The 24,499-nt window shown below is 54.1% G+C and overlaps 1 protein-coding gene across 1 annotated transcript in view; it reads left to right on the plus strand.

The window, feature by feature from the left end:
- CUNH10orf90 (chromosome unknown C10orf90 homolog) overlaps positions 1 to 24,074 on the plus strand; it is an 87,173-nt gene extending 63,099 nt beyond the window's left edge. The window contains exons 3-7 of the mRNA XM_090278687.1: positions 10,979 to 11,166; positions 13,198 to 13,375; positions 20,365 to 20,428; positions 23,757 to 23,856; positions 23,944 to 24,074. Of these exons, the coding sequence (XP_090134813.1) occupies positions 10,979 to 11,166; positions 13,198 to 13,375; positions 20,365 to 20,428; positions 23,757 to 23,856; positions 23,944 to 23,982 (569 nt within the window). The 3' untranslated portion in view covers positions 23,983 to 24,074. The remainder of the gene's footprint in view (positions 1 to 10,978; positions 11,167 to 13,197; positions 13,376 to 20,364; positions 20,429 to 23,756; positions 23,857 to 23,943) is intronic.
- Positions 24,075 to 24,499: the final 425 nt, after the last annotated feature.

Below are 24,499 nucleotides of genomic sequence, written 5' to 3' on the forward strand. Positions count from 1 at the left end.
TTAAGGCTTTTGATTCTGTATTAACAATTAATCTACAAAACATCTCCTGACGGTCTTTCTAGAATTGAGACTTACACCTATTTTTAGGCTTTGCTTACCGGATAGGTGAGAGGTAGTATCTTCCTCTTTTTAACTCAAAATGCACGTAAGGTAGAGCTGTTTGTTATTGGCCATGAATGTTTCTGACTTTGGAAATTACCTTCTCGCCTCTCTCCCCTTCGGCACCTCAGTGCGCAGGCGCTTCCTGGGGCCTTCCCGGACCACCTCTATGTCGTGGGTGACCCCGATGGTTAGCCTGCACCATTGGGGCCAGGGGATGGAGACCCCTAAGTCATTCTGAACTTGCCGTTTACTTTCCACTCTTGGACGCTGACCTCTTTGCCTTTGGAGGACTGGAGTTGTCATGACAACACCAAATCGTGTTGGATCTAGACGGACTGGATGCATTGGAGGCCTGGAATGCGAAAAGAATACATTTTAAACTTTCACTGAAACCAGGGTACGGATGAACTACTGGGCTCCGTGCTATCAGCGATGCCGCGAAGGGAAAGCTAACCTTCTCTGGCCCAGGATGCACGCAGGCCGGAGAGAACTGAAGAGTGAGCGCAAGTCCTCCTTGCAGGGTCACCTGACGCTCGGCCGAGGCTGCGGAGCAGGGTCCTCTCCAGTGAGAGCTGGTGGCAGCTCAGGGGGCGATGCTGACGGCTCAGGGGGCGATGCTGACATCTCAGGGGGCGATGCTGACGGCTCAGGGGGCGATGCTGACATCTCAGGGGGTGATGCTGATGGCTCAGGGGGCAATGCTGACGGCTCAGGGGGCGATGCTGATGTCTCGGGGGGCGATGCCGACAGCTTGAGAAGTGATGCCGACAGCTTGAGGGGCAGTGCCATCAGCAGATGGAGGAGGACATCTGGGGACCAAAGCGCCATGTGGCAGATACCAAAACGCAGAAAGTCTTTGGAGAATGACAAAGGGAACGTGTCCTCAGGTCCCTGGGGGCTTAAAGGGTGGTACACAGGATGTGGTCATGGAAAAGAAGTTCCAGACCGAAGGCTTCAGGCCATGCTCCGGGCCCTTGTGGAGCTCTGCGGGGCTGCCTGGGTGCACGGACAGCACCCTCGTCCAGCCGGCATGAACACTGTTTACAGAGCTAATGCACACGTGTTCTTCTGAAGACGTACTCCTATTGCCTTGACAAGATACATCGATGAGGTCAAATCCCAAAGCCAGGGCGTGTCTTTGGAGACAACCTTCGCTGGACTGAAATGTCATCGATCTTTTCAGCCTCGGCACCCTGCTCGCAAGTGAGCCTGCTGCCTTTCTCCCGAGCAGCGATCAGGTCCGCATGCAGCACGGAGGCCGGGATTAGGAGCGACAGGACTAGAAGAGGGTTCTTAACGTGATGTAAGTGGATGTGAGTCATTAATTACAGGACGAGACCTATAGCACAAAGGCTGGGGTCTCTGCTACTGAGTTGAGTTAGCTCCCCAACCAAAAGCAATGAGAACCTAAGTCCGAGTACGAGCAAAGACCAGGATGCCGAGTGTGCAGCCACGTCCTTCACTTGGGCTCCAGCTGCTGAGCAGGACGGGCTCTTCGTTGCGTACCATGTGACTCCCAGCTGTCCCCACCTCTTGTAGACCTGCTGGCCACATGGTGAGCAGGCTTGCTTTCTAACAGACTTACTCAATAACAGCTTCATTAGGATATAAACCACAGACCATGACTGTCTTCCAGTGTGTTGCTTGGCCGACAATGTCTTCCAGACAGTAACTTTGAAATGCAGCGGATTTGTGAATGTTGCAGGTTGTCACATGCTATTTAACAAGTGTCCCTTGTGGCACAGGCGCAAGGAACTTAAAATGAAGGGTCGCCAACGCCAAACTTGTTCCTTACCTCCCTTTCCAGCAGAGAAACTCCCCTTTACAATGTGGACTGATTTTTTGTCTGCAAGGAAATGCACACCCCCTTCAAGTCTCAGACAAGGTCTGGCCACCTTGTTTTCCCTGAAGACACACCAGGGTTTGCTGTCTGGTCTGCGCGGCCAGTAAAGCTGATCTCCAGCTTCCCTTCTGGAAATCGGCCTCCCAAGGCTCGGCCGGTGGTCGTGTCAGAACGGGAAAGTGTGTAATTCCCAGCCCGGGGAAAAGCCAGAGCGATGATTACCAGTGCTTTAGGAAGCAGACGGTTCCGGTCTCAGTGTGATTGATCTCTTTGCCTCCTTGTCTCCACTCCTCTCTCCATCTGGCTTTTGTCTAATGTTCTACCCATCTGTGCTTCTGCGAGGGCAGTGCGTAGAGAGAGAATGCGAAGCTGGAATCGGTCAAGTTTGCCACCTAGTTCATCAAAGCGTTTGGAGGAGAGAAGAGCTGGGACTGGGGTGGCCCGGGCAGGTGAGGAAGGCTCCCGGCTCCCTCCCGAGCAGAGCAGACACTTCGCAGCAAACAAGGCCCAGCGCGTGCAGAGCTGGCTCTGCCGCTTAGGAATTAGGCTTCATCTCAAATCAGCTTTCCCCGAGACCACGGAAATCTAGAGCACCCTGGCTTTTCCAGAAGAACCCGTTTGCGCTATCAGAAGAGTGAGGATGGAATTGTCCCAGGTCGAAGGCAACCTCCTCCTCTCCCAAATTCTACAGCTTGCTCACCTCACAGCCCTCATCCCTAACAGGAATCTTGATCCCCAAAAAAGTACCTTTGAATGATCGAATTACTGTTGAGTCCTAAGGAACTGTCCGAAGGGCCCTGATGGTACTTTGGGTCGGGGGTCCTGCATCGCTTCATCATCTGCTGTTACCTGGCAGGCAAGTGCGTCTTGAGGATTTTGCCAGGTTCCTTGTGGGCTAAGTGCCCTTCCTGAAGACGTGAGGCTGTGAGTCACCTGGCAGGTGTATACTGAGTGCCAGGTGTCATCCAGGTGTCAGGGACCCTGTGAGCCGAGCAAGGTCCCTGTCCACAGAGCTTGTTATTGAGTGGACAGAGAGGGACAACAGAGAGGAGCGTCACCGTGAGAGCGTCTGAGAGGCGGTAAGAGCTTTGGCAGAGCACCGAGACAAGGTGGTGGGCCTCAGCTGGCTACTTGCTGGCTTCTCTAGGTGGGCTGGTCAGGAAGGATGTCTCTGAGTGGGTGACGTTTCAGCCAAGATCTAGATGATAAGAAGGAGCCCACCTTGTAAAGGGAGAGAGGGCACGCATTGGGGACAGAAGGGACAGTGGATCAAAAACTCTCAATGTGATCAAGAATGAAGCTGGCACATTGCAAGGTCAAGACCAAGCCCAGTGGAACCAGAGAGGAAAGGGAACAGGAGAGAGGCCTCCTGAGCAAAAGCCAGACCATATCGGGAGAATTTTAGGTGAGAGGGAAAGCCAGTAGGATTTAAGCAGAAAACCCTCCCACTCTGACTTAGGTTCTCTCAAGCTCTCAGGTTTAACAAGACAGAGAACAGAGCAGGGGCGTCACCCAGGTGAGCAGTATGGAGAGGTGGCAAAGGGTCCAAGGTGGGTCTCAGGCTGAGCTAACAAGATCGTTGGCTGACTGACTTCCGTGTGGCGAGGAGGAAAGGAAGGAATTAAGGTATCGTCTAGATTTGGGGGTAAATAAGTCACTGAATGAAGAAACAGACTGGTGGTTACTCATTTTCGAATGTATGGGGCAGTGCATGGACCTCGGACAGTCACCGGTCCCTGGGACAAGAAAGCCGTCACCACCGGGCAGAGACTGGGGGTGTCCGTAGGTCCCAGGCCCTGCACCGGACTGTGCGTGGAGACGTGGCCACGTTTAAAGATGCCACCACGTTCCAGTGATGGAAAAAGGAAACAGCAAAACGACCCTAGGTAGAAATTAGAAATGACGATGCCACCTGAAGACTGAGAGGATTTAACCACTTTTAGAAAATACGACGCTCACAGGAGACGAGGCCAACCACAAGCTCGCTTCCGTGTTGCTATTTTGTGATGTGCTGAGTTCGGCCCACGGTGCTGTTAGGATTTAGAACAGATGGGCCTTCTATCAGCACCTTGTCAGCAAACATGGAACTTGAAGAGGATGTTCGTGTGTCTAAGTGTGATTGTATTATATCCGAGAGGTGTTTTTAAATTCTTGCCGTACATAATGACATATGTACAGTGCAAGTTACCCTGGCTGGTTTGGCTCAGTGGATTGAGCGTCGGCCTGCGAGCTAAGTGTTGCTGGTTCGATCTTCCAGTCAGGGCACATCAGAGAAGGAAAACTCTGACTCCAAAAAACCTCCGCTGCCTTGCGGCATACCTCTTCAGGGGAAAGGCTAAGGGAGTAAACCCCGACAGAAAATCCGGAGCCGGAGTCCCTAAGGCGGTTCGACGTTGCAGTCAACACTGGCAACTCCTGCGGCGCACCTGAAGCCAAGCTGTATTGACTCCGTCTTTCCCTTGGACCCTTCAGCTGCGAAGAGAGGGGGGGTCTGCTGCATGGGCAACAGCAGACCCTCCATATCACCCTGCCCAGGCTCTGTAGCTTCAGCTTCACTGGAGAGGACACTCCAGCGTCATCGCAAGATGTTGATTCAACACGGGAGGAGACAGATACCATGTCACTCCCGAGTCGGACTGCACAGCCATTCTCGGCGGTGCAGATAGACTCTTAAGAAGCTACACCATCGTCTCTCGAGACGGACGGCTGCCGACGACGACGACAGTGCAAGTCATCAGGACTTTTTGAAAAATCCCCTTTTTAGTGATTTTTCTTTACAGTAACCTTTCAGGGCTACAGCTCTTATTCTGAACCTTAATGCAGGGCCCTGCCACAGGCCACTTGCTGACAAAGCCTTCCAGGACCCCGTCATCAAACAGGAGAAGACCGGGGCCTTGTTCAAGGGTTAACGAGGGCCTTGATGAAACTGTTCCTGTGACCTGCTCAGCAGGAGTTCACATTATCCCACCTCTGCTCCAGCTGGACGTCAAGTCTCTGATCTGCTGTGACAATCGCGGGGGGGTGGGGGACAGGCTCTCGTGGGCAGTGAATCTGTCTATTTCCTTTCTGTTTGTGGTTTTTACAGTCTCAGAGAGAAACAATACATGTGTTTTCCTTCACCACATTTTATTTTTAGAAAATCTGGAAAATGAAATGCCTTCGGTTTAGCCACGTGACTCTCATTAGCGTTAATGAGAGAAAGGCATCCTCATGGAGGAAACGAACCCCCTCCCCCCAAGTGTATAAATAACAGCAGGCTGTGGCCACATGGAGGCCTGGCTGCAGGGCACGTCCCCAGCTGTGTCCTCATGGACAGTGGGAGGAGGGAGGCTCACCCTGAAGCCCCCCTCTCCCGCCCAAGATCTGGGCAGGGTGTGCTCTGCCAGCTCCTTGGGAACCCCGTCCTTGTTGATTCACACTGAATTCGCCCCCCCCAATTCCAGGGCATACCTGTGTGACCCCAGAGCTTGTCCCACTGTGACAGGATTTTTCCAAGACAATGGATGTTTGTAGGCCTGCGTTGACCTTGGAAGGCTGTCTGGGGTTGAGTGGAGGCTTGGCATGACTCTCCCCAAGTGCGCAGATTATTAGTGTCCAGGTGTCAGGGCATCTTTGAGGGTGAGGAGAGTAACAGAAAGGTGGCATGGGGCAGGGGCTGGGGTTGCCCTTTCAGACCCCTTTTTGCCTTTGAAGGTCATTGGAGGGTCTCAGATCCTCTCCTGCCCCTGCGATTCGCTCCACTTCCTTTCCTCTCACCTGCTTCCCAGCACAAAAGCCCCTGACATGACAGAAGGAGGGGCCTTGCACATTTAAGGAACAAGACCAGGGCCAGTGGGGCTGAAGAGCAGACCTCCCTCCCCTCCCCAGCCCCTCCCCTCCCCTCCCGCTCCCCACCCCCTGCCCCAGAGCTTCCTCGGGTCCAGGAGGATGGCTTGGTTTGCCCCACCCAGAGGACAGATCTCATCTACCATGTAAGGTGGGTACAACCTCTAGCCCACAATGACCTTCCCTGGCCTTCATCCAATTAAGGAGTGACACAATGGGCAGGAAAAGCAGTCTCGGGACATGGAGATGGGACATGGGTCAAGGATCGGGCAAAAGGTCTTCCTGCCTGTGTCTCCTTGCGTGTATATTTCTTCCTAAATTTGAAATAAGGAGTCTATGCATCTCCTATTAAGGAGCATATTTTGAAGAATGTGCCTTACCTATGGGCTATCTTAGGGCTGGTTGAACTATAACAAAGACTCACCTTTGCACAAGGCACTATTCTTTTTGAGTTTTTACATTTCTTCCTCACCAGGCAGAGTGGTTATTACCCCGTCGTACAGATGAGTAACTTGAGGCCAGATGGACCGGGGGGCTTGTGCAGGATCACAGGGTCAATGGGAGACGGAACCAGGCAGGAGGAGAGCCCAGATCTCTGGGGGGGGGGGGGGTTCCAAATTCCTTCCATCAACTGTATTTCAAATACCTTCCATCCTTCCGAGTGGTGCCACGCTGCAGACTTGGCCACCCTGGGAGAAGCTGTGCCCTCACCTCTCTGACGGACCGCACAGGGGCGGGTGAGCAGAGCTGAGCTGGGTGCGGGTGGGGGGCGGGGTCCTGAGTAGCTGCTGGCCTGTCTCTGCTCGGCAGCAGACGGACAGACACTGTGACCCGTGCTGAGACGCATCGGGGTGTTTAATAAATACAGCACAGGACTTGACCACCATGTTGATGCCATTTCCAGTGCACTGGCAGATGCAGGGAGAGTGAGTCCCACTGCAGTTACTGAGAACGACTTTGAACAAGCTGAAAAAACACTGCTCTTTCCACTTTGTCCTAACCTATCACCAATGGCCATCTTTCAAAACATTTAAGCTTGAACTAATGGTGCAGCCATAGCACAAAGAGGGTCTGTACCCCTCATCCCGCTTCCCCTAAGGCTAACATGTAAGATGTTAACAATGACCGTTGTATTTTTTTATTGCCTTATTTTTTATTGTTCTTTTACAGGTGTCCAAATTTTCCCCCTATTGTTCTCCCCTGCCCCCCACCCCCACTCCCACAGTCAGTCCCCACACCATTGTCCACATTCGTGGGTCATTTATACCTGTTCCTTGACTAGACCCTTCCCCTTCTTTCCCCCCTTCTCCCCTCCCCTGTCCCCTCTGGTTACTGTCAGTCTGTTCCTTGTTTACATGCCTTTGGGTCTATTTTGCTCATTTGTTCGCTTTGTTCATTAGGTTCATGTTATAGGTGACATCATATAGTATTTGTCTTTCATTGCCTGGCTTACTTCACTGAGCATAATTCTCTCTAGTTCCATCCATGTTGTCACAAATGGCAGGAGCTCCTTCTTTCTCTCTGCCACATAGTACTCCATTGTGTAAATGTACCACAGTTTTTTGATCCACTCATCCGCTGATGGGCACTTAGGCTGTTTCCAGCACTTGGCTATTGTAAACAGCGCTGCTGTGAACACGGGTGAACAGGTTCTTCTGAATTAGGGTTTCAGGATTTTTCAGGTATAATCCCAGCAGTGGAATCACAGGATCCAAAGAAAGTTCCATTTTTAGTTTTTTGAGGAAATCCCATACTGTTTTCCACAGTGGCTGCACCGGTCTGCATTCCCACCAACACAATGACCATTTTAATAATAAGCATTTTTCTTAAACCAATCAGCACTAATGCAACCTCAAGACGGTCCATGCCTGGAATCTCGCTTTTTAAAGGGTACTGTGTTTACTTCATAGTTTGACCCAAAAGATTTCTTGGAAAGGCATCCAGAGGAGACACACAGAGACGGCTCTGAGCACGGCAGGAACCGCTGGGCCCAGAGAGGGTGAGAGCTGGCTGCTGACCTCCAGTGAGAGCTTTGGGGAAACAGGATCGGGCACCTGGAGGTTCCAAGGCCAAATGAAAACCGATCAACCACCTTTCTTTCCTACTGTTTTGAAATGATGATTAAATTGTGTAGTCTCACCCCAAAAAGGAAGGGGGGAGTGGGCCTGAGAAAGAGAAGTGTGAACCCACAGTCGCTCTGTATAACTCACGGCCGGTGGTGCAACTCTTTGTAAAGCAACTCACAGCTGTCTGGACCGAGCACTTTAAAACGTCAGAAGGAAGTGATTTCCTCGGCTGGCCAGCAGGAGACAGCTCGCCAGAATTAAAGTCCATGGGGCCGCTCTCCTGCCCCCAGGCTTGTCTATTGCATGTGGGCTCAGGAGCAGCATGTGATTTTTAGGGACTTATGCCTTCTCCACATTGCTGCGAAAGGCTGATTTTCAATAAGACAGGGGTAATTTTGTTTTCACGGAGAAATCCCTCCCCTCCTTAGGCACAAGGGAAATGCGTCTCCTAGACACAAATGCGCGCTACGGCATTTAAGAAAGCAGTTAAACGCATTCCCATTTTCACGTACCAAAGTGGTCTCTCCGGGCCAGCTTGTAAACGAAGTATGTTTTGTTTCTTCCGACTGACTCTCGGTGGCAAGAAAGAAATAGAAAGCCCACATGAAATGGGAGTGACCAAAGGAGCGTTTGGCTGCTGGGACTCCACTGCTGATGTCATTGGGAAGTGGTGGTCCTGTGGGGAGGGAATGGGGAAGGAAGGGACGAGAGACGTGACCTGTCTGGGCCTCGTTGTCCTGGCTGGCCACAACGTCTCCTTCTCCCCACGTGGACTGCAGCCTGGGGTCTGGGCTCATGTGGCCACGGGAGTTATCCTTTGTTACTGTTCTCACGTGGCACATGCTTCCCTTAGAGGCTCTAGGATCCTCTCTGATTCTGATTTTCAAAAATAGTTCAGAAGATGCACACAGGGCCATGAGCTTCCAGCTGAGTTGGGGCTGACAGGACTGAGGGATGTGAAAAGCTCTGAGGAAACCAGAAAAACGATGTCAGCCAAGCCAGGAGGTGCTGCCAGTGGCCCCAGCAGGGCTGAGGGGTGGAGCTTGGAGCCGTTGCCACGGGAATGGGAATCCCAATCCCACAGTCTTGGAATTCACTTCCTTTTCTGACTGGGGACCCTGGGAGGTATTTATATCTGCCCCAAATGGGGTTTCCAGATCTTGTCTGGAAGTGAGGGTCCGCCTGGGGGTGGAGGGAGGAGCGGGGCTGACTGGAGAGGCAGGAAGGGGAGGTATCGTGTGTCGGGCCAGCCCTGCAAAGCCTTCACATCGGGGTCCCTCACGGCCAAGGTCCTGAAAGCGTACGGAGAAGCAGGACTCTGCGGTCAGAGACCTCAGCGGTGTTATAAGACCTCTAATTCTCTATTTCCCACGTTAGGCCCGATCTTTGATCATATTTATGAAGCACTTCAAATTGGCTCTTTAGTTCTGTTCATTTCCTTTACAGCTCAGCATGAAATCAACCAGTTTCGGGCTGAAGTGCAGTGACCGCCGAGTTAAGCTGAAAGATTTGCTTCTTCCGCACCTGTGATCCCCATCTTCCCCTTAATTGTAGCCAGCGAGTCCCAAGCAGGTTCACACTCTCATTTTCTGTTCATTATTGTAAAGAAGTGGAAATGCGGTAATTTACTTGTTATTGCCAAAAAACAGCGGCCCGAGCAAGAGTGACAATGATGCTGATCATTATTTTATTATAGTATTACCTAGATGCCAATATTAATCTTAATAATATAAATATGTTATCCTATAAAATACAATTACATAAAGTATATAACTATCTTATTGCATATATAGGTAAATTTATAAAAATAGATAATATGCTAAAAATAAAGAAATAACTGTGTGATATTATTGGCCTCGTTATAGTAGTAACTTGATGTCATAGATGAGCCTGGGGCGCTGATCATGGTGGAGGGGGGATTGGAACCAGATATCTGGCCCCTAGACTCTATTGCCTGTTGTCAAGGTCACTGGAGTCCCTAGGGCACTGAGCTTCAGAGGCAAGGGCATGAGAGCAGCGTGTACAAGGGGCTCCTCAGTGAGCCCCCAGAAAGCCCCCTCAGGAGCGGCTCCAGCCCCCCGGCAGCTCTGCAGCCCACCTGCCATTGCCACGAGAGCGCCGTGTGCAGGAGTCGGGGCGTCGGATGGGCACGCCTTCTCAGATGTTGTGAGCACAGCTCTCCTTCTACTTTGGGTGGAAACAAAAGCCTTTTCTGGAAGCCACAGGAAGCACCGAGAGGCGTGGCGCTCTGTCTGCTCCCCCAGTGGAACAGAAACTGGTTAGAGGTTTCTCCCCAATGAGCAGCAGCTGCCTGTCTGGCGACACTTCCGAGCATGCGGAGTCTCAATAGCAAAGCTCCCTGAAACCCAGTGTCCCTCTACCTGCGTGTCTTTGCCCCCTCCAAGACCTAAGCACCCCTCCCCAGGAAGAGAGTGGGGTTCAGCTAGGGAGTTTGTCCTCCAGAGGTGAGGACCAAGGGAGGCAGAGCTGACAGGGCTCCTCCTGGGTGTTCCCATGGAAGATGGTGCTGCGTCAGGCCGGTTCACACAGCCCGCCTCCCGAGGCTGCCCCTTCTCTCAGTGTGGGAGCCAGGGGACGCGGGATCAGCAGGTTTTCATGGTAGCGAGCTCCCCCGCACCCCCCCCCCCCCCCGGCAAGGAGCAGGCCGCGCCTCATAGGGCAGGCAGTCCCAGCCCTGTTGTGCGCAAGGCCAGCTCCCCCCGAGGCTGAGAGGGTCACTGCCAGAGGCACAGCCGGCTCTCAGGCTCAGCCAGGGAGGTTTAGGTGCTGAGGTGGCTGCGCTGAAGGCAGCAGGTATGTAGGTGCACGAGGCTGACCATGGTTCCTCACAGCTGGTAACATTTAGTACACAGAAAGATTTCTTTTCAACCTGAGCAAAGGTGTGTGCACATCAGAAGCCAAGGGGAAACCCCGTGGCATAATTAGCATGGCCGGTCGTCAAGTCTGGCTGGCTGCCCGCAAACAGGGTTCGGGATGAGCTAGGATATCGCGGCTTAACGAGGCCCGTAAATAGCCCACCAGCATCTTCCTTCTCCGTGTCGCCTTCCGTGTCAACCGTGCTGGGGAGCCAGCGAAACTCACCCAGTGCCCTCTGACTGGGACCCACAACCTTCCCTCCTAGGCGACTACACATGCTGTGACTTGGTTGTAAAAATCAAGGAGTGCAAGAAGAGCGAGACCGTCCCCGCACCCGCGCCCAGACGCGCGCCACCCCGGCCAGCGCCCTCTGAGGACCCGGAGCCCCCCGAGCTGCAGGAAGACTGTTCTGAGTGCCAGCAGATACCTGCCACCTCCTCCTTGACCTTGCAGGTAAGGCCTTCTGCCTGCCTGGCCTTGGTTCCCACTAAGAGGAGACCTTTCCTGGGGGCTCCATGTTCACATGACCTCACTTCCACTTCTGAGGCTGCAGATCTGATTCCTCTCTGCTGTGGCTGTGTGACTCTGGGCAGGTGCCCTAACCTCTCTGGGCCTCTGTTCCACAGTGTGAGTCATGGAGATAATGAGATCTACTCCCCTGAGCAAGAGTGGGGATCACATCATCTCACCTGTGACAGTGACCATAGCAATGGCATTGGGCAGTGGCTTCTTAGGCATCAGCACCTTCCATCCTCAGGACAACCCTTTGGGGCGGGAGTCCCTCTGACCCCATCTTCAGGTAGCAACATGAAGCCCTAGGGAGATTAAGGAAGTTGGTCAAAGTCATACGGCCCTGAGTTCAAGGACACGGAAGCTTTCATGTGGCATCTTTCCCAGGCTGAAGAAGTAATATGTACACATGTTTAAAGTTCAGAAGCACAGGGGTAGAACAATGAGAGGCGCAGACACCTTGTAGAAAGCCCTTGCGCGCAGTGGGTTGACAGCCACCCCTTCTGGGAAGGCCCTTGTGATGGTGTAAACCACCCTGCACCTGTGCAGGTGGCTCTGTCACTGGCCCCTGCACACCTGGGGCCCGCTGGGCCCACAGGGAGGGAGTCGTGGGGCCCCAGAGCAGCCTGAGGCTCTAGCCTCAGGACAGGCAGCCAGGGCAGCAGGCTTACCTGGGTCAACAGGTTGTTCCCAGGAGCCAGCCCTCCAGGCCCTGGGGACTTGTGCATGGTCCCTACGTCTGGCACCAAGAAGACTCCTTTCCTGGCCCAGCTGCCAGGGTCACATTGTCCATGAACAGGAGGCCCAGGTGCCCTCCCCTTGGGAGCTATGAGCACCCAGAAGGCTGGGAGAAATGATGGTGCAGCACCTTCAGCAGGCCTTTGCTGAGCACCTACTATGTGCAGAGCTCAGGTGCTGGCTCTAAGGGATACAGTGTGGATGAGACATGCCCTGTTCCATCAGGAGCTCAGGGGCCAGCGTGGAGGTAGACATGTGTGGGTCACTTCTGCACGAGGTGGGCTATGAGGCACCAGGGTGCTCAGGCTGAACAGGGAAACCCCCAGAGCTTACTGGGAGAGCTGAGACTTGAGCCGGTGGCTGTGGCTGGGGTAGTAGCCGAGGCAGAGAACAACCTGAACAGACTTTTCAAGGAGCAGCTGGTTAAGACCATGAAAGGCAGTGTGGGAAAGGCATGGGACTCCCCGCCCCCCAGCCGAGCCCCACCAAACTGCAACGAGCCTCAGTTTTTCCATCTGTCAAATGGGGCTAACTTGATCTGCCTCCCGGTATGGGTACAGGGACTCCCCAAGGCGATGAGCACCCATGAGACACCTGTCCCAGGAGTGGCGTTCTGTGTCAGCAGCCTTGTGTGCAGGGCTCAGTGCGTGGAGTGTGCAGGAGCCTGAGAGATGGGCCGGAGAGAAGACGCAGGGAATTCTGGCGACCTCTGTGGATCGTGCAGAACCATGTTGCACAGGCGGGGATAACTTGCCAGCTCTTTCTCCTGGGGAGGAGATGTTACCGCGGGGGGCTGCCTTGGGTCTGTGCTTCCTCAGGCGTCCAGCCCCCAGCAGAAGCGAGTGGCTCGTGGTTCCTGTCCCTCCCCACTCCTGTCCCTGGCGGGGGGAATGTAGGGCCCTCCGATTTCGGTCCCTTAGAAATGAATGAACTGACAGGGTGGAAGAAGGAACGGGCAGATGGCTGCCTTTGCTCTCGCAACCTTGATGTTGGCTGCAGTCCACCGTGCTGCTGTGGGACCTGGGTGCTGGCGGGGACTGGCGGCCGGGACCCGCCCCCAACAGGTCTGCGGCAGCCTTTCCGTGAACTGGTGGGAGAAAACGGTGACATGCCCGCGCACGGTGGCTTTTGGTCTCTGGGTGCCATACTTCTGATCAGCTTCTTGACCAGATTGGACAGAGGTGCGCCTTTCTGTGTCCCTTCCCTTAAACCCAGCATTTTCTTGGCTCTCCTCAGGAAGCCCTGGAGGCCCGGAAGCCTCAGTTCATCTCTCGGTCGCAAGAACGGCTGAAGAAGCTGGAGCACATGATTCAGCAGAGGAGGGCCCAGAGGAAGGAGAGCCCGGGGCCCAAGCAGGGCTCCCTGCCCGTCCGCACCAGCAAGAAGCAGTTCACCATCCCCCACCCGCTTAGTGGTGAGTTCGTTGGCTGGGGAGGGGGTGGAGGCTGAGGGATTCTTGGGGCTGGAACCTGCACCCCGGGGATTGGTCTCAGTGCTGCCATTGGTACCCATGGGACCTGCGTCCACTCCAAGTACCTAACCCTCAGCGACACAAAGCCTGCCCGTGGAGCCAGCCCATTTCGAGAGATTCCATATGGGCACAGAATTCAGCAGAAATGACCTGGGACACAATTTTCCATGAGAGCTGGGAAAGAAGCCACATCACTGTACAGCCAGGGTAGCAAGTTCAACTTTTTGGCTCCTGACCGATATTAGCAAGAGACCCCCTTTGCCCTTTATAGATTGCAAAACCGATCCCAGGGTGAGGGGTGGACTCCAGTGTGTCCACATCAACACGGGTCCTCTTGAGCCCCTTTCATGCTGTGAGCCCCAGGAACCGAGGGCCAGCCTTTGAGGCGCATCAAAGCCAGGGTCATCCTGACCCTGTGAAGGCGACGCTGTCCCTCGCCAGAGAAGGAGTCATCAGGAACCTTCTCTGGGGCAGACCTGTGCTGGGAGCTGGGACAGCACCATGAGCAGGACTGACCTCAGTCCCCTCTTCCTGGAGCTCGTAAACTATTAAACCAGCAAGAATAACAAGAAGAGACAGGAGCGAAGCTGGGGGCCCTGCAGCATGTGCTGATGGCCTGCAGCTGGGACCTGAAAACCCAGAAGCCTAGGGGACCTCAGTTTTACCCCTTTGGATGGAGGAGCAAGATCCTTCTTCCTAGGAGAACGTTCTGGCCTCCAGGACATGAAATCATGGTATAAATGCTGAAGAAAAGTCCTCTGAGGAAAGAGTCTTATTTATTGATAATAATATGCAGCTTTGCAAAGGTTATCAAGCTCTTGCAGGAGGGCCAGGGAACAGGAGACAGAGGGCGTTGTAACAGGATTTCTGCTGACCCCCGCCGCCCACGCAGGCCCTGGTCCTCCTTCCCCAGAGCACTGCCGGGGGGTCTAAGACCCTGGCAAGGGCAGACTGGAATGCATCCTTCTTGTAGCCAAGGGTTTGGCAAACGCCCACTGCTCCTTCCCAGGGACATTTCCCAGCATGCTAAGGAAAGGAGGTCAACCAAAGAATGTGTCAAAGTGTCCCCCACTCACCCATGTGACTCTCAGCGGCCTTTCCAGCCACCTGGCAGATTAAGAAAAAGGCTCTGTCCTGTGTGTTCTCCAGGGACCGCTGGGTCCCTGGCTCAACAGAGGGGATCCGGGTGGAGATGCTGCCCTCTCAAGCTGCTGTGGCAAATGTCAACCATAAATGGGAGTGCTCGGGGCCTGCTCTGGTTAGCCCTGTCCTGGGGAGGGCGGCAGGGATGCCAATGGCATGAGGGCCGCTGGCCTGAAGAGTTTTGAAGACACAGAAGGTTAGGGTGACAAGTGTGTTGTCAACAAACAGGAAACGATAGCACTTCAGGGTTTGGGGGGTTCATACAAGCACACAAGTGGTAGACACTCATTGACAGGAAGTGACTGAAAAGCAAGGGGCTTCTTATTCAGTCTGACCCCTTCCCTTTGTGCAGGAAAAGATGGAGACCCAGGGACACTTGGGGACTTTTGTGTGAGGCCATTTGACAGTAGCACCACTGGGTTCCTCATCCCCTGGGCCAGTGACCCTCTGGCTGTGCCGCATGGCCTGCCCCAAGTGACCTGAAACACCATCTTCTCCAGAATTGGGGGACACTGCCTGGCCCTCCGTGTGTGGTTCCTTGGGCAGCTATAAGCAGTGACCAGGGGCTGGGTGGTGAAAATGACACAAACAGGTTCTCTCAGGGTCCGGAGGCCAGAGTCCGAGGGTCGGGTGTCAACAGGATTGGTCTCCTCCAGGGGAGGCTGCACCCTGTGCCTCTCTCCTGGTTTGGGGTGGCTCCTGGCATCCCTGGTATTCTGTGGCTAGCAGGTGCGTCACTCCAGCCTCAGCCTCCCGCTTCGGTGGCCTCCCCGGTGTCTGTGTCTTCCTGCGTGAGTCTCCTCCTGTTATAAGGACACCAGCCATTGGATCAGTGTCCGCGCCAGCCCAGTACAACCTCATTTTAACTTGAGCTCCTCTGCAAAGACTCTGCTTCCAGACAAAGTCACCATCAGACGTCCAGGGGGCTTGCACATCTCTTTTTTGGAGAGATACCGTCCTAGCCCCTACGTCACCCTGAGGTATTTTGCCCAAAAGAGGTTCTCTTACAAGTTCACCTTCCTTTATGTGAAAGTCTTAAAACAGTGTATGATAGAAGGTGATCAGACCTGGTCAATCATTGTAAGTAACTGAGGCACCTTTTCATTCCCCAAATCCCAAGACGGTCCCAGCAAGCCCTGGGCTGTCGGTGGGAGTGGGGCGCGGGGCTCCCGTCCCGTCTGCCCGTCCCTGCCATGTCTGTGTGTTGGGGAAGGCTCCCGTCCCGAGGGTGTCCGTCAGGTCAGTTAAAGCAGACGCGTTCTGAAACTGGAGCCCCTTCCTGCGAGCTCGGGCGGGTGAGCAGCAGTGTTTAAGGCCCATTAAATGCGTCTGGAGCGCACATCTTGTCTTCAGCCCGTCTGCTGGCAGGCTGATGAAAGCGAAACGCAGATGTTTTTCTTCCACGCCGAACTCGCTCACAAATCACATGCGTGAATGAGCCCTGGCTACAGCGTCGACACGTCTCTGAGGAAGAAGACAGGATGGCTTTCCGAGCCGGGGCGGCCGCCTCCGCCCAGGGCTTGCCCGGCTGTCTGGGTTCCGAGCAGACCCGAGGGGGGCAGGTGGGAGTTCTGGCCGCTGGCCGACACCCGCTGGGGCAGGGGCTGTGGGACGGCCAGCACCCAGCGTGCAGGGACAATGGCGACGTGGACCCGAGGGCCAGCTCTGCTTCTTGTTGGCTGGTGAACTCTGAGCAGTCTCCACGGCTAGGCCAGTGCACACGTGTGCCTGCACACACGTGTGAGTGTTCCGTGGGTGCCCTGTGTAGCGCTGAGGGGACTTTCTACCCCGTGGGTATTACAGAGAGACCAGGAGGCAGCCTCATAAAGGTCCTGCCTACAGCCCGGCCTGTCTTTCCTCACTGTCTCGGTGACAGCCTGAGGTCCGAGAGCTAATTAACACGTGTCTCTTTCCTCGCCCGGGAGCCACCCGGGCCACCTCTGTGTGGTTCCAGCAGTGACACCGGGAGTGTCCTCATCCATCTCTCAGAACACCTTTCTTGAGAACTCATTGTGTGCCATGCACAGACCTCCCCAATTGTGGGGAAAACATCCTGGGTTGCCATGGAAACAGACGGTAGTGGACTCGTTCCTACCTGGGGGATATGGAAGGCTCCTGATGGAGGAGCCCCCGGACTGCATTAGGGTGAATCAGGGTGTGGGATGGGGGAAGCCCAGGAGGGAGAGGTTGCTGGGTGCTCAACTCAGTTCAGCTGGACTGTAAAGTCGGGGTGTGGCGCACAGAGGGAGATGGGGCCAAGGATCAGCCCAGGGAGATGACAAGGTGCTGTGTGTGCTGCCTCCGAGTGTGACCTTATTCTGAAGTCCAAGGCTGAGGCAGGATCACATAGCGTGGCTCCCAGCAAGATGGATGAAGGTCAGTCAAGGGCAGGGACTTAGAGTGCATGCGGCGACAGAGGCCAGAGGTTCCTGGGTGGCAGAATCAGTGGCACGTGGTGACTGCCGAGTTGTGGGGAGATGACGGAGACCCCAGAGCTGAAGGAGGAAGGCGGGAGGCAGTCTCCGCTCACAGTTGGAGGTCCAGTCTCCCGTCGGAGGGCCTCTCTCTCCTTCCCACATCGGGGCTCCACCCACTCAGTCACCAGTTACCCAGCCACCATCCGGACACGGCTGTGGGGCTCTGGGGAGGTCACGTTCCAAGGTCATCCATAACTGTGCAGGAAGAACCTGGGGCAGGGGGCTGACGGTACATGGGAGGCACCAGTGCAGCACCCACAGATGGCAGGTGCTCAGTCCGTGGCGGCCCTCTCTGTCCTTTGCTGCCTGGTCTGACTGTCCTGTTCTGAATGCCCTCCCCAAACCTGTCCCTCATTGTCCCCAGTGGGCTTGGGGCTCAGCCTCTGAGCATCCCTGGACTCCATTCCTACCCTGCAGCTCAGACCCCTTCCTGCCTGCCGCTGCCCACCGCCCCCTTCCTCCTTAGGTGACAGGATCAGGGTCCCCAAGCCCCTTGATAGGACCCCCACCTGTCCCTCTTCCTCACTGCCTGCCTTAAGTCTAGCCTCTTCCTTAACCTCTGATGCCTGCAGCGCGAGACCTGGGCTGCGCAGCGAGTCTCCCTTCACAGCTGAGGCCTTTGCTCATCACCAGCCACGGCTGTCACCTGCCCTCCCGGCCGCGGCCAGGCAGGAGGCCTGGCAGTGGGAACAGCCTGGTGGCCCTGTTCCTGTCTCTGTCCATTTCCCCTCTGCCTGTTGGGGTCCTCCACGGGGCTCTCCTCAGTTGTCCCCTTAACTTGTGAACATGCAGAAAACCCTTCAGGAGCATCCCCTTCTCCCAGGAAGCCCCCCCACCCCAACTCCTCCCACCCACTCTTCCATTTGAGGACCCATGGCTCCTGGACCCCTGCCTTCTCCATTTTGGATTGTCATCCTGTGGCTATGCCATAAAAACCTCCCTGCGCGGTCAGTGCAGATCGGTGTGCATCACACCAGGTCACTCTGGGAAACCTGCAGGCAGCGAGCAGTTGCGGTTAATCAGAATCGCATTCCCCACATGTCCAAGGTGAGCCACACAAGAGAGCCCTTCCGACCACGGACCAGAGAGGAGCGGCCTTCGCCGGAAGCAGATCCTCCTCCAGCAGAGCTGCCCTCACTGCCAATTCCTGGTGGGCGCAAGTCTTTTATTAAAGTGACTTTGCATTCCTAGAGCGTCAGGCTAGAGAATTGGCCCACAGATCTGAGAGGGCGGAAGTCAGAGCAGCAGGTAGCGACCGTGAGCCGTTCATCACAGAGCTCCCGCCCTGGCCACGGCCTCCCAACAGAGCCTGCTGTGACCCTCCGCACGCTTTTCCAGAAGACGACTGAATAAATACTTGGGGGTAGCTCTCCCAATGTTACTCACAAAAGGACTTTCAAATGTGCCTGTCAGAGAACAGTCAGTTCTTCCATCCGTGCGCAAAGGAAGCAAGAAGCATGATTTAGCTTGAAGGTGGATGTTATTGTTAGTGTCCTTTCCAGACAGATGAGAAAGGTCTTGTGTTGTGTGTCCTTAAGAAACCTGGGGAGAAGCAGATCGCTTTCTGTCCACAGATCAGAAGTAGACCGAAAGGCCAAGTTATTTCCAATGAAATGAATGAAGGTAGACACGCCGAGCTGCAGAATGGCAAGGGAACAATGAGTTTATAAGGACTCTTTCCCCCAATTGCCCCGGTTTTACTTCCTGAGTGCTTTCCCTTCTGTCCTGCAGGGCTCTCCGGTCATAAGCCTCACAATGAGGCGCAGGATGAAAGTCCACTTGGCAACAAGAATGAAAGTTTGTTCAGCATCCACACGTCCCCATATCTCGTGGCTGTTTTCAAAATGCTCCAGTAAACTCTGGAACTGGGGCAGCAATGCCTCTCCTACCCGTAGTCAAACGTGGCTGTTTTAGGGTGAAGTGTGTCATTTGAGTCATTGTTATCATCGAAGTCCCTTTAAATGTGTACATTGAACTTGCCATTTAAGAGACACAGTTTTGAGAAAATGTGGCCTGACGCCTTTCCAAACACCAGGACGCTGTCCCTTTACCGGCCAAGTCCTGCTGATTTCTTTCTCCTCTGTTTTATTTCTCCTTCAAATCTCGTCTTTGAGGCTGAGTAATGGTGCCATATGTTTTCTTTGTGTTGCTGTAACTGGACAGAAGACAAGCTCAGTCATGCATGTTTCCACGTTGTACATCAGTAGCCGTGTTCCGTTTCCCCAGATGGGAAAGACGTTCTTAGCATTCACGTCTCTATCCACCTTCTTGTATGTCCCTGGAAACGTCTGCAGACTCTCAAGCCCAAAAGTCTTCCGTGGCCCCACTGGAGTGCTTAGTGACAGGACACGCCCGGGAGGGGGGAGGCAGTCATTAGAAACCCGGCGGGGTCTTTGCTGGGAATCACAGGGAGCTCCTTTCAGCTCTAACGTGAGAAAGGGGCCCACGTTTCCTCTCTTCTTGTGCTGAATGAGGCGGGCCCGCGGCTGCTCTGCCGGTGTCCAGAAAGCGAGGCAGCCACCCCAAGACACCCCATGCAATGAGCGCCCAGGAGCATCTCTGCACACCAGACTCTTGGCCAGCGGGTAGGGCTGAGAGCCTCGTGATGATTCAGAGTTATTGCTAAAGGATCTGTGCTATTTTTTTTCAAAACCATTTTAGGTGGGCTACCTGTAACTATCATTGGGCTTAATAATACATATTTATATTGGAAAACAGTCCAGACCCATAGTGATTGTTTGCCATTGTGTACTTATTCAATTAAAGGACGCTAGATAGACACTGCTATTAGGGTGCTGTCCTTTGCATTTTCTGACATCACAAAGGGGCAGACCTCCCCTTAGAAAGGATGCAGGGCTGAGTGTGCCTCCCAGAGGCCACAGTTGTGGCAGCACCTGCTCTGGAAAGGCCCCAGCTGGGAGGTGACCTTGTCCGAGCTGAGTGTGACGCTGTTCTGTGGGTGGGCTGCCTACACACCTGGGCCCTGCACCCAGGGTGAGACGGAGGTACCCCCTGGCACTGGCCTGGCAAGGCCCGGCTCCCCACCTGTCTCTCAGTGAAGCACGTGAAGGGCTCCATCCAGGGGTGTCAGATGCCAGCCTCGTGCCCCTAGTTCACGGTCGTCAAGTCCAACGTGTTGGTGGTTGGTTTCAATGGTGTGTGAGTATCTGCTGGGACCTGCAGTGTGTGTGATAGGCCAGGGCTTAGAGGAAGGATCAGGAATGGCGTACATGCTCAATTCACTGAAGGGTTTCTCCTGATCTGTGTGACATCCATACCTTGTGGAGTTAATCTTCTTTCTGTTTTTTCCAGATAACTTATTCAAGCCCAAAGAAAGGTACATTTCGGAGAAGGAGATGCACATGCGATCTAAAAGGTACCTGGGGATTGTGCGAGGCTGGGGGTGGGGCTGGGCAGTTCACGGATCCCTGCGCTGTCCAATGGGACCGATGTCTAGGGCCACAGTTAAGGGCTGAGGTCTTCCTGGCCGTGACTTTGAAAAGCTGGCTCAACAGAAGTGAGGCTGTCGAATTTGTGCCTCTGAATGTTAATGCCGTTCTTGGAAGATGCTTTGGAAAGTGGTGTGTCTTGGCTGCTGAGCTGCTCCCGTAATTGGTCTCTGAGAGATCTCCAGGCTTGCAGCAGGGCCGCTTCTGTGCACCCCCCCTCCCCATCACCCTGGGCAGGTGCTGTTTGCCCCTGCGCACCTTTGAAGGTAGTTTTACCAGGAGGAGAGAAGGAGCTTCTTCGAGGGCCTTGACCGTGGCGAGGCCTGTGGGAAAGGACCGCAACCTGGAGGCTGGTGGCACGTAGGAGCCAGGGAAGCCACCGAGGGCCACAGCCGGCCTTTCTGGCACTCCCTCCCGGGCGGGCTGGGCGGCCCGCTGCCAGCTAACACGCCCGGTTCTGCTCGGCGGGCTGCTATTCTAGACGCTCACGAATTCTCACCGAGCCGGCGCACACAAAGGCTGCCATTCTTTCTAGAACCTGGCCTCCTCATCGAAATGGAATAACCCAGCCATGTTGGCCAGGTTCATGCAAGCAAAATGTCATTAATTTATATAATAAAGTATCTAGCAGTGGGAGGAATTGCAATAATTAAACCCAACTGAGGGTGCCCGTAGAGAAGCCACGTCACGAGGAAGAAGACAAGTCTCTCCACTTCGGGCGAAGTCTCGGCTTTTACCCCGATGACGCTGTTTCCGTGATCATTAGCCAATTTGGATCATCCATAGGAAACCTCTCGGTAAATAAAAATGTAAAAGCGTGGAGAAGGGGGACCGTCCCGTTAACGACCTGATTCGCGGCGTTCTAACTGGGATTTTTAAAGGGCCACCGGGTCCTGAGACTTGCTGTTTCAGAAGTGCGAAGTTATGCATACCTCACGCCGAAAGTATTCCCTTTCAATTTAGTGAAAAAAGTCAGCCAAATCCTTGCTTCTCGGTCCCCAACCCCAAAGCTGCTATTATGGAGCCTTCCAACTCAAATAACAGATTTCAAGACAGCGTCCGTGGACGGAGCATATCACCCCATTATTTCCCTGACGTGGAAACGGAGACTTGGACAGGCCAAGCGAGCGAGGCGGTGACCCCCAAGGCCCTGGGTCCCCGGCCAGAGGCCAGGTCCCCAGTGGAGCCAGGTCCTGGTTTGCACTCTGCTCTGCGTGCTGTGCTCTGGGTGGGCTCTGACCCTGGCTCCGAGGCCTCACCCGCCCACGGGAACCCACTGGCATTTTCCTTTCTTTTGTATTCTCTGTTATTAATTATGCTGCTAAATTACATTTTCTTTTAAAAAGTTCAGCTAGCAGAGGTGCAGCTCAAGTCCTTCACGACCAGCTAATCTCCTCTGACCCCACAGCCCAGCCCTGGTCCCTCTCCAGACCTCCCTCTGCCTGAAAGCAGACTTTTATTTGTACATAGACGGTTATCTAACTTTTAACCACACATGGGATCACGCTTGATCTTTCTGTAGCTCGCTTTTTTCACTTTTTAATGTGTCTATGAGGTCTTCCTGGGTCAGGAGATAGGGATATAGATGATTTAATTCATGGGTTTTAACTCTGCAAAGTGGTCTGTTAGGTGGATGTATCATACTATAATTTATTTAGGAAGCTCTTTTAAGAAAATACTGCAGGCCCTGGCTGGTGTGGCTCAGTAGGTTGGGCTTTGTGCTGTAAACCGAAAGGTCACAGGTTCAATTCCCGGTCAAGGCACATGCCTGGGTTGCAGCTTTGGTCCCTGGTCGGGTGTTTGAGAGAGGCAACAGATTGATGTTTCTCTCACATCGATGTTTCTCTCCCTCCTTCCCCCACTCTCCAAATATAAATAAGCATGTCCTTGGGAGAGGATTAAAAAACAAACGCTGCCTCAGGGGCCCCAGGGGGGAGTCATAAGAATTTTTACCTTGAACTCCCCACGTGATTCAGAGGGTCTGTATCAGGAAGGTGGGTCTCTGTGGATTGGAAGTGACTTCCACTGTGGAGCTTTTCAACATTCAGCTTTCCTGCAGTTCCTTATAGTCCTTTCTAGAAAGCTCCTGGACGTGGCAATATGTGTTCACTTATTTATTCCAACCGTATTGATGCCCACCGTGTGCCAGGCACTGTGCGGGCATAAAAGTTTCCAGCTCACTCTGTGCTCAGTGGCTGGGGGACAGTGTGGCGCAAAGTCAGACAGAGGTTCGAATCCCAGCGGAGGGCCTCTCCCCAGTCTCCTGACCACGCTGGGCCTGGGTCTCCTCCTCCCGGGACAGTAGGACACCATGCCGCTCCCAACGATTGGGAGGAGGAAATGAAAACATTAACGTCACGTGATCGGCCGCGTGCCCAATAACAAAGACAGTGTCAGGTGCTCATTTTGTTAGCGTCTGTATTGTCATGGTTTCTGAGTATTATGTTAACAGTGGAACCTGTTCAGTGACATTTGTCTGGCTTTCATACATGAGAAAACATGAAAAAGAGATGTTTTAGTCAAGTGCCACGTGAGCAGCAATACAAGAGCTCTGGCCACAGGGGCCACGGTGTCCGTGGGGGCTAACAGAATATGGTTGGGTCGGGACAGAAGCGGTTTTATTAGGAGTAGGAAAGAAGGGTCCAAAAGAGGGGTCCCTTGGACCCTAACCTGACACTTGGAAGCTCTAATTTTGCACCAGGACAAACCATCATGCTTATCCCTGAAATGCCCTTGGAAACTGCTTAGGTAGGAACGCAGTTGGTGCGGAGATAAAGCTCACACGCATGGACATACCTCTGTGTATGTCGTTCCAGCAGAAGTCCTGCTGCCTCCATTTGTTTGCTGCTCCTTTTCTGGGTCACAGGAAGGAAAACACTGAGTGGCATAAAGGGATTTGGGGACAAGTTTGCACTCAGAGCTGCAAGGCCGCAGGTGTGGAATCCCTCATTTTACAAGGAAGTAGTTAATGACCATGGAGAGAGAGGGACCAGAAAAGCGACTTCTAAAGGCACAATCGGCCTCTCCTGCACGGGCCTCCCTGGGACTCTGCAGGTCGGGCTCCTGCTGCCTGGGTAGCCCCGGTCAGGATGTGGCCCAGGGAGCCCTGGGTCCCGGCATCTCAGGCTCGAGAAGGCCCGTGAGCAGCCGAGTCCCCCTTTGACGGGGAGGCGCCTGCTGACAGGTCGGGGCGCAGGTCCCCGCAGGCGCGCGCCGTCTCGCTGCCATTCAAAATGTTTTCTGCATCTGTTTCAGAATCTATAACAACCTGCCGGAAGTCAAAAAGAAAAAAGAAGAGCAAAAGAAAAGGGTGCTCTTACAGAGTAACAGGCTCCGTGCAGAAGTCTTCAAAAAGGTAACGGCCTGGCCGCTGGCAGGGGTGGTGCGGGTGTGGCGCAGGTGCTGACCCTGAACGTGGCATCTTCGTGTCCTCCCTCCCCAGCAATTGCTGGACCAGCTCCTGCAGAGGAACGCCGTCTGAGTGCGGGCTGCCCCGCTGACCCCCTGCCTGGACCTGGGACGGCCGCCCCCGCTGGATGACGCATTAAACTGAGCATGCGCTACCTGACGTCACTTATTTTTACTCTTTCTTTTTCATAACGGAAACCCTAGTGTCCTGAATCGCTGACCCAAATCAAGCAGAAGTGAGTGGGCTTCAGGAAGTGGGTCAGCAGACGGCTGGGTGACCAAGGCCCACGAGCCACCAGTTCCCTTCCTTTCTTCTGAGTTTCCCCTTTTGCTTCTGACCCCGCCCCCCATGTCCACCTCGGCAGATGGGCCTTACACACGCACGTGGGCTTCGATCCCTGGGGTCACTTTTATTTTTGCATCAAACTTCTAAGACTCAAATCCATCACTTCCACAGTTCCAATCCCAACTTCTGGCAGTTCTGCAAATCCAAACCTCGGGTCTCCACACAGTGTGTTTCAAATCTGCCTGACGCATGCGCCACGCCATCCTGGGAGCTGACTGTGGAAATGGGTGGGCGCTGTGCCCGA

This window comes from Furipterus horrens, unplaced genomic scaffold, assembly GCF_987537825.1.
Source record: "Furipterus horrens unplaced genomic scaffold, mFurHor1.1.pri manual_scaffold_5, whole genome shotgun sequence".
Classification (NCBI taxonomy): Eukaryota; Metazoa; Chordata; class Mammalia; order Chiroptera; family Furipteridae; genus Furipterus; species Furipterus horrens.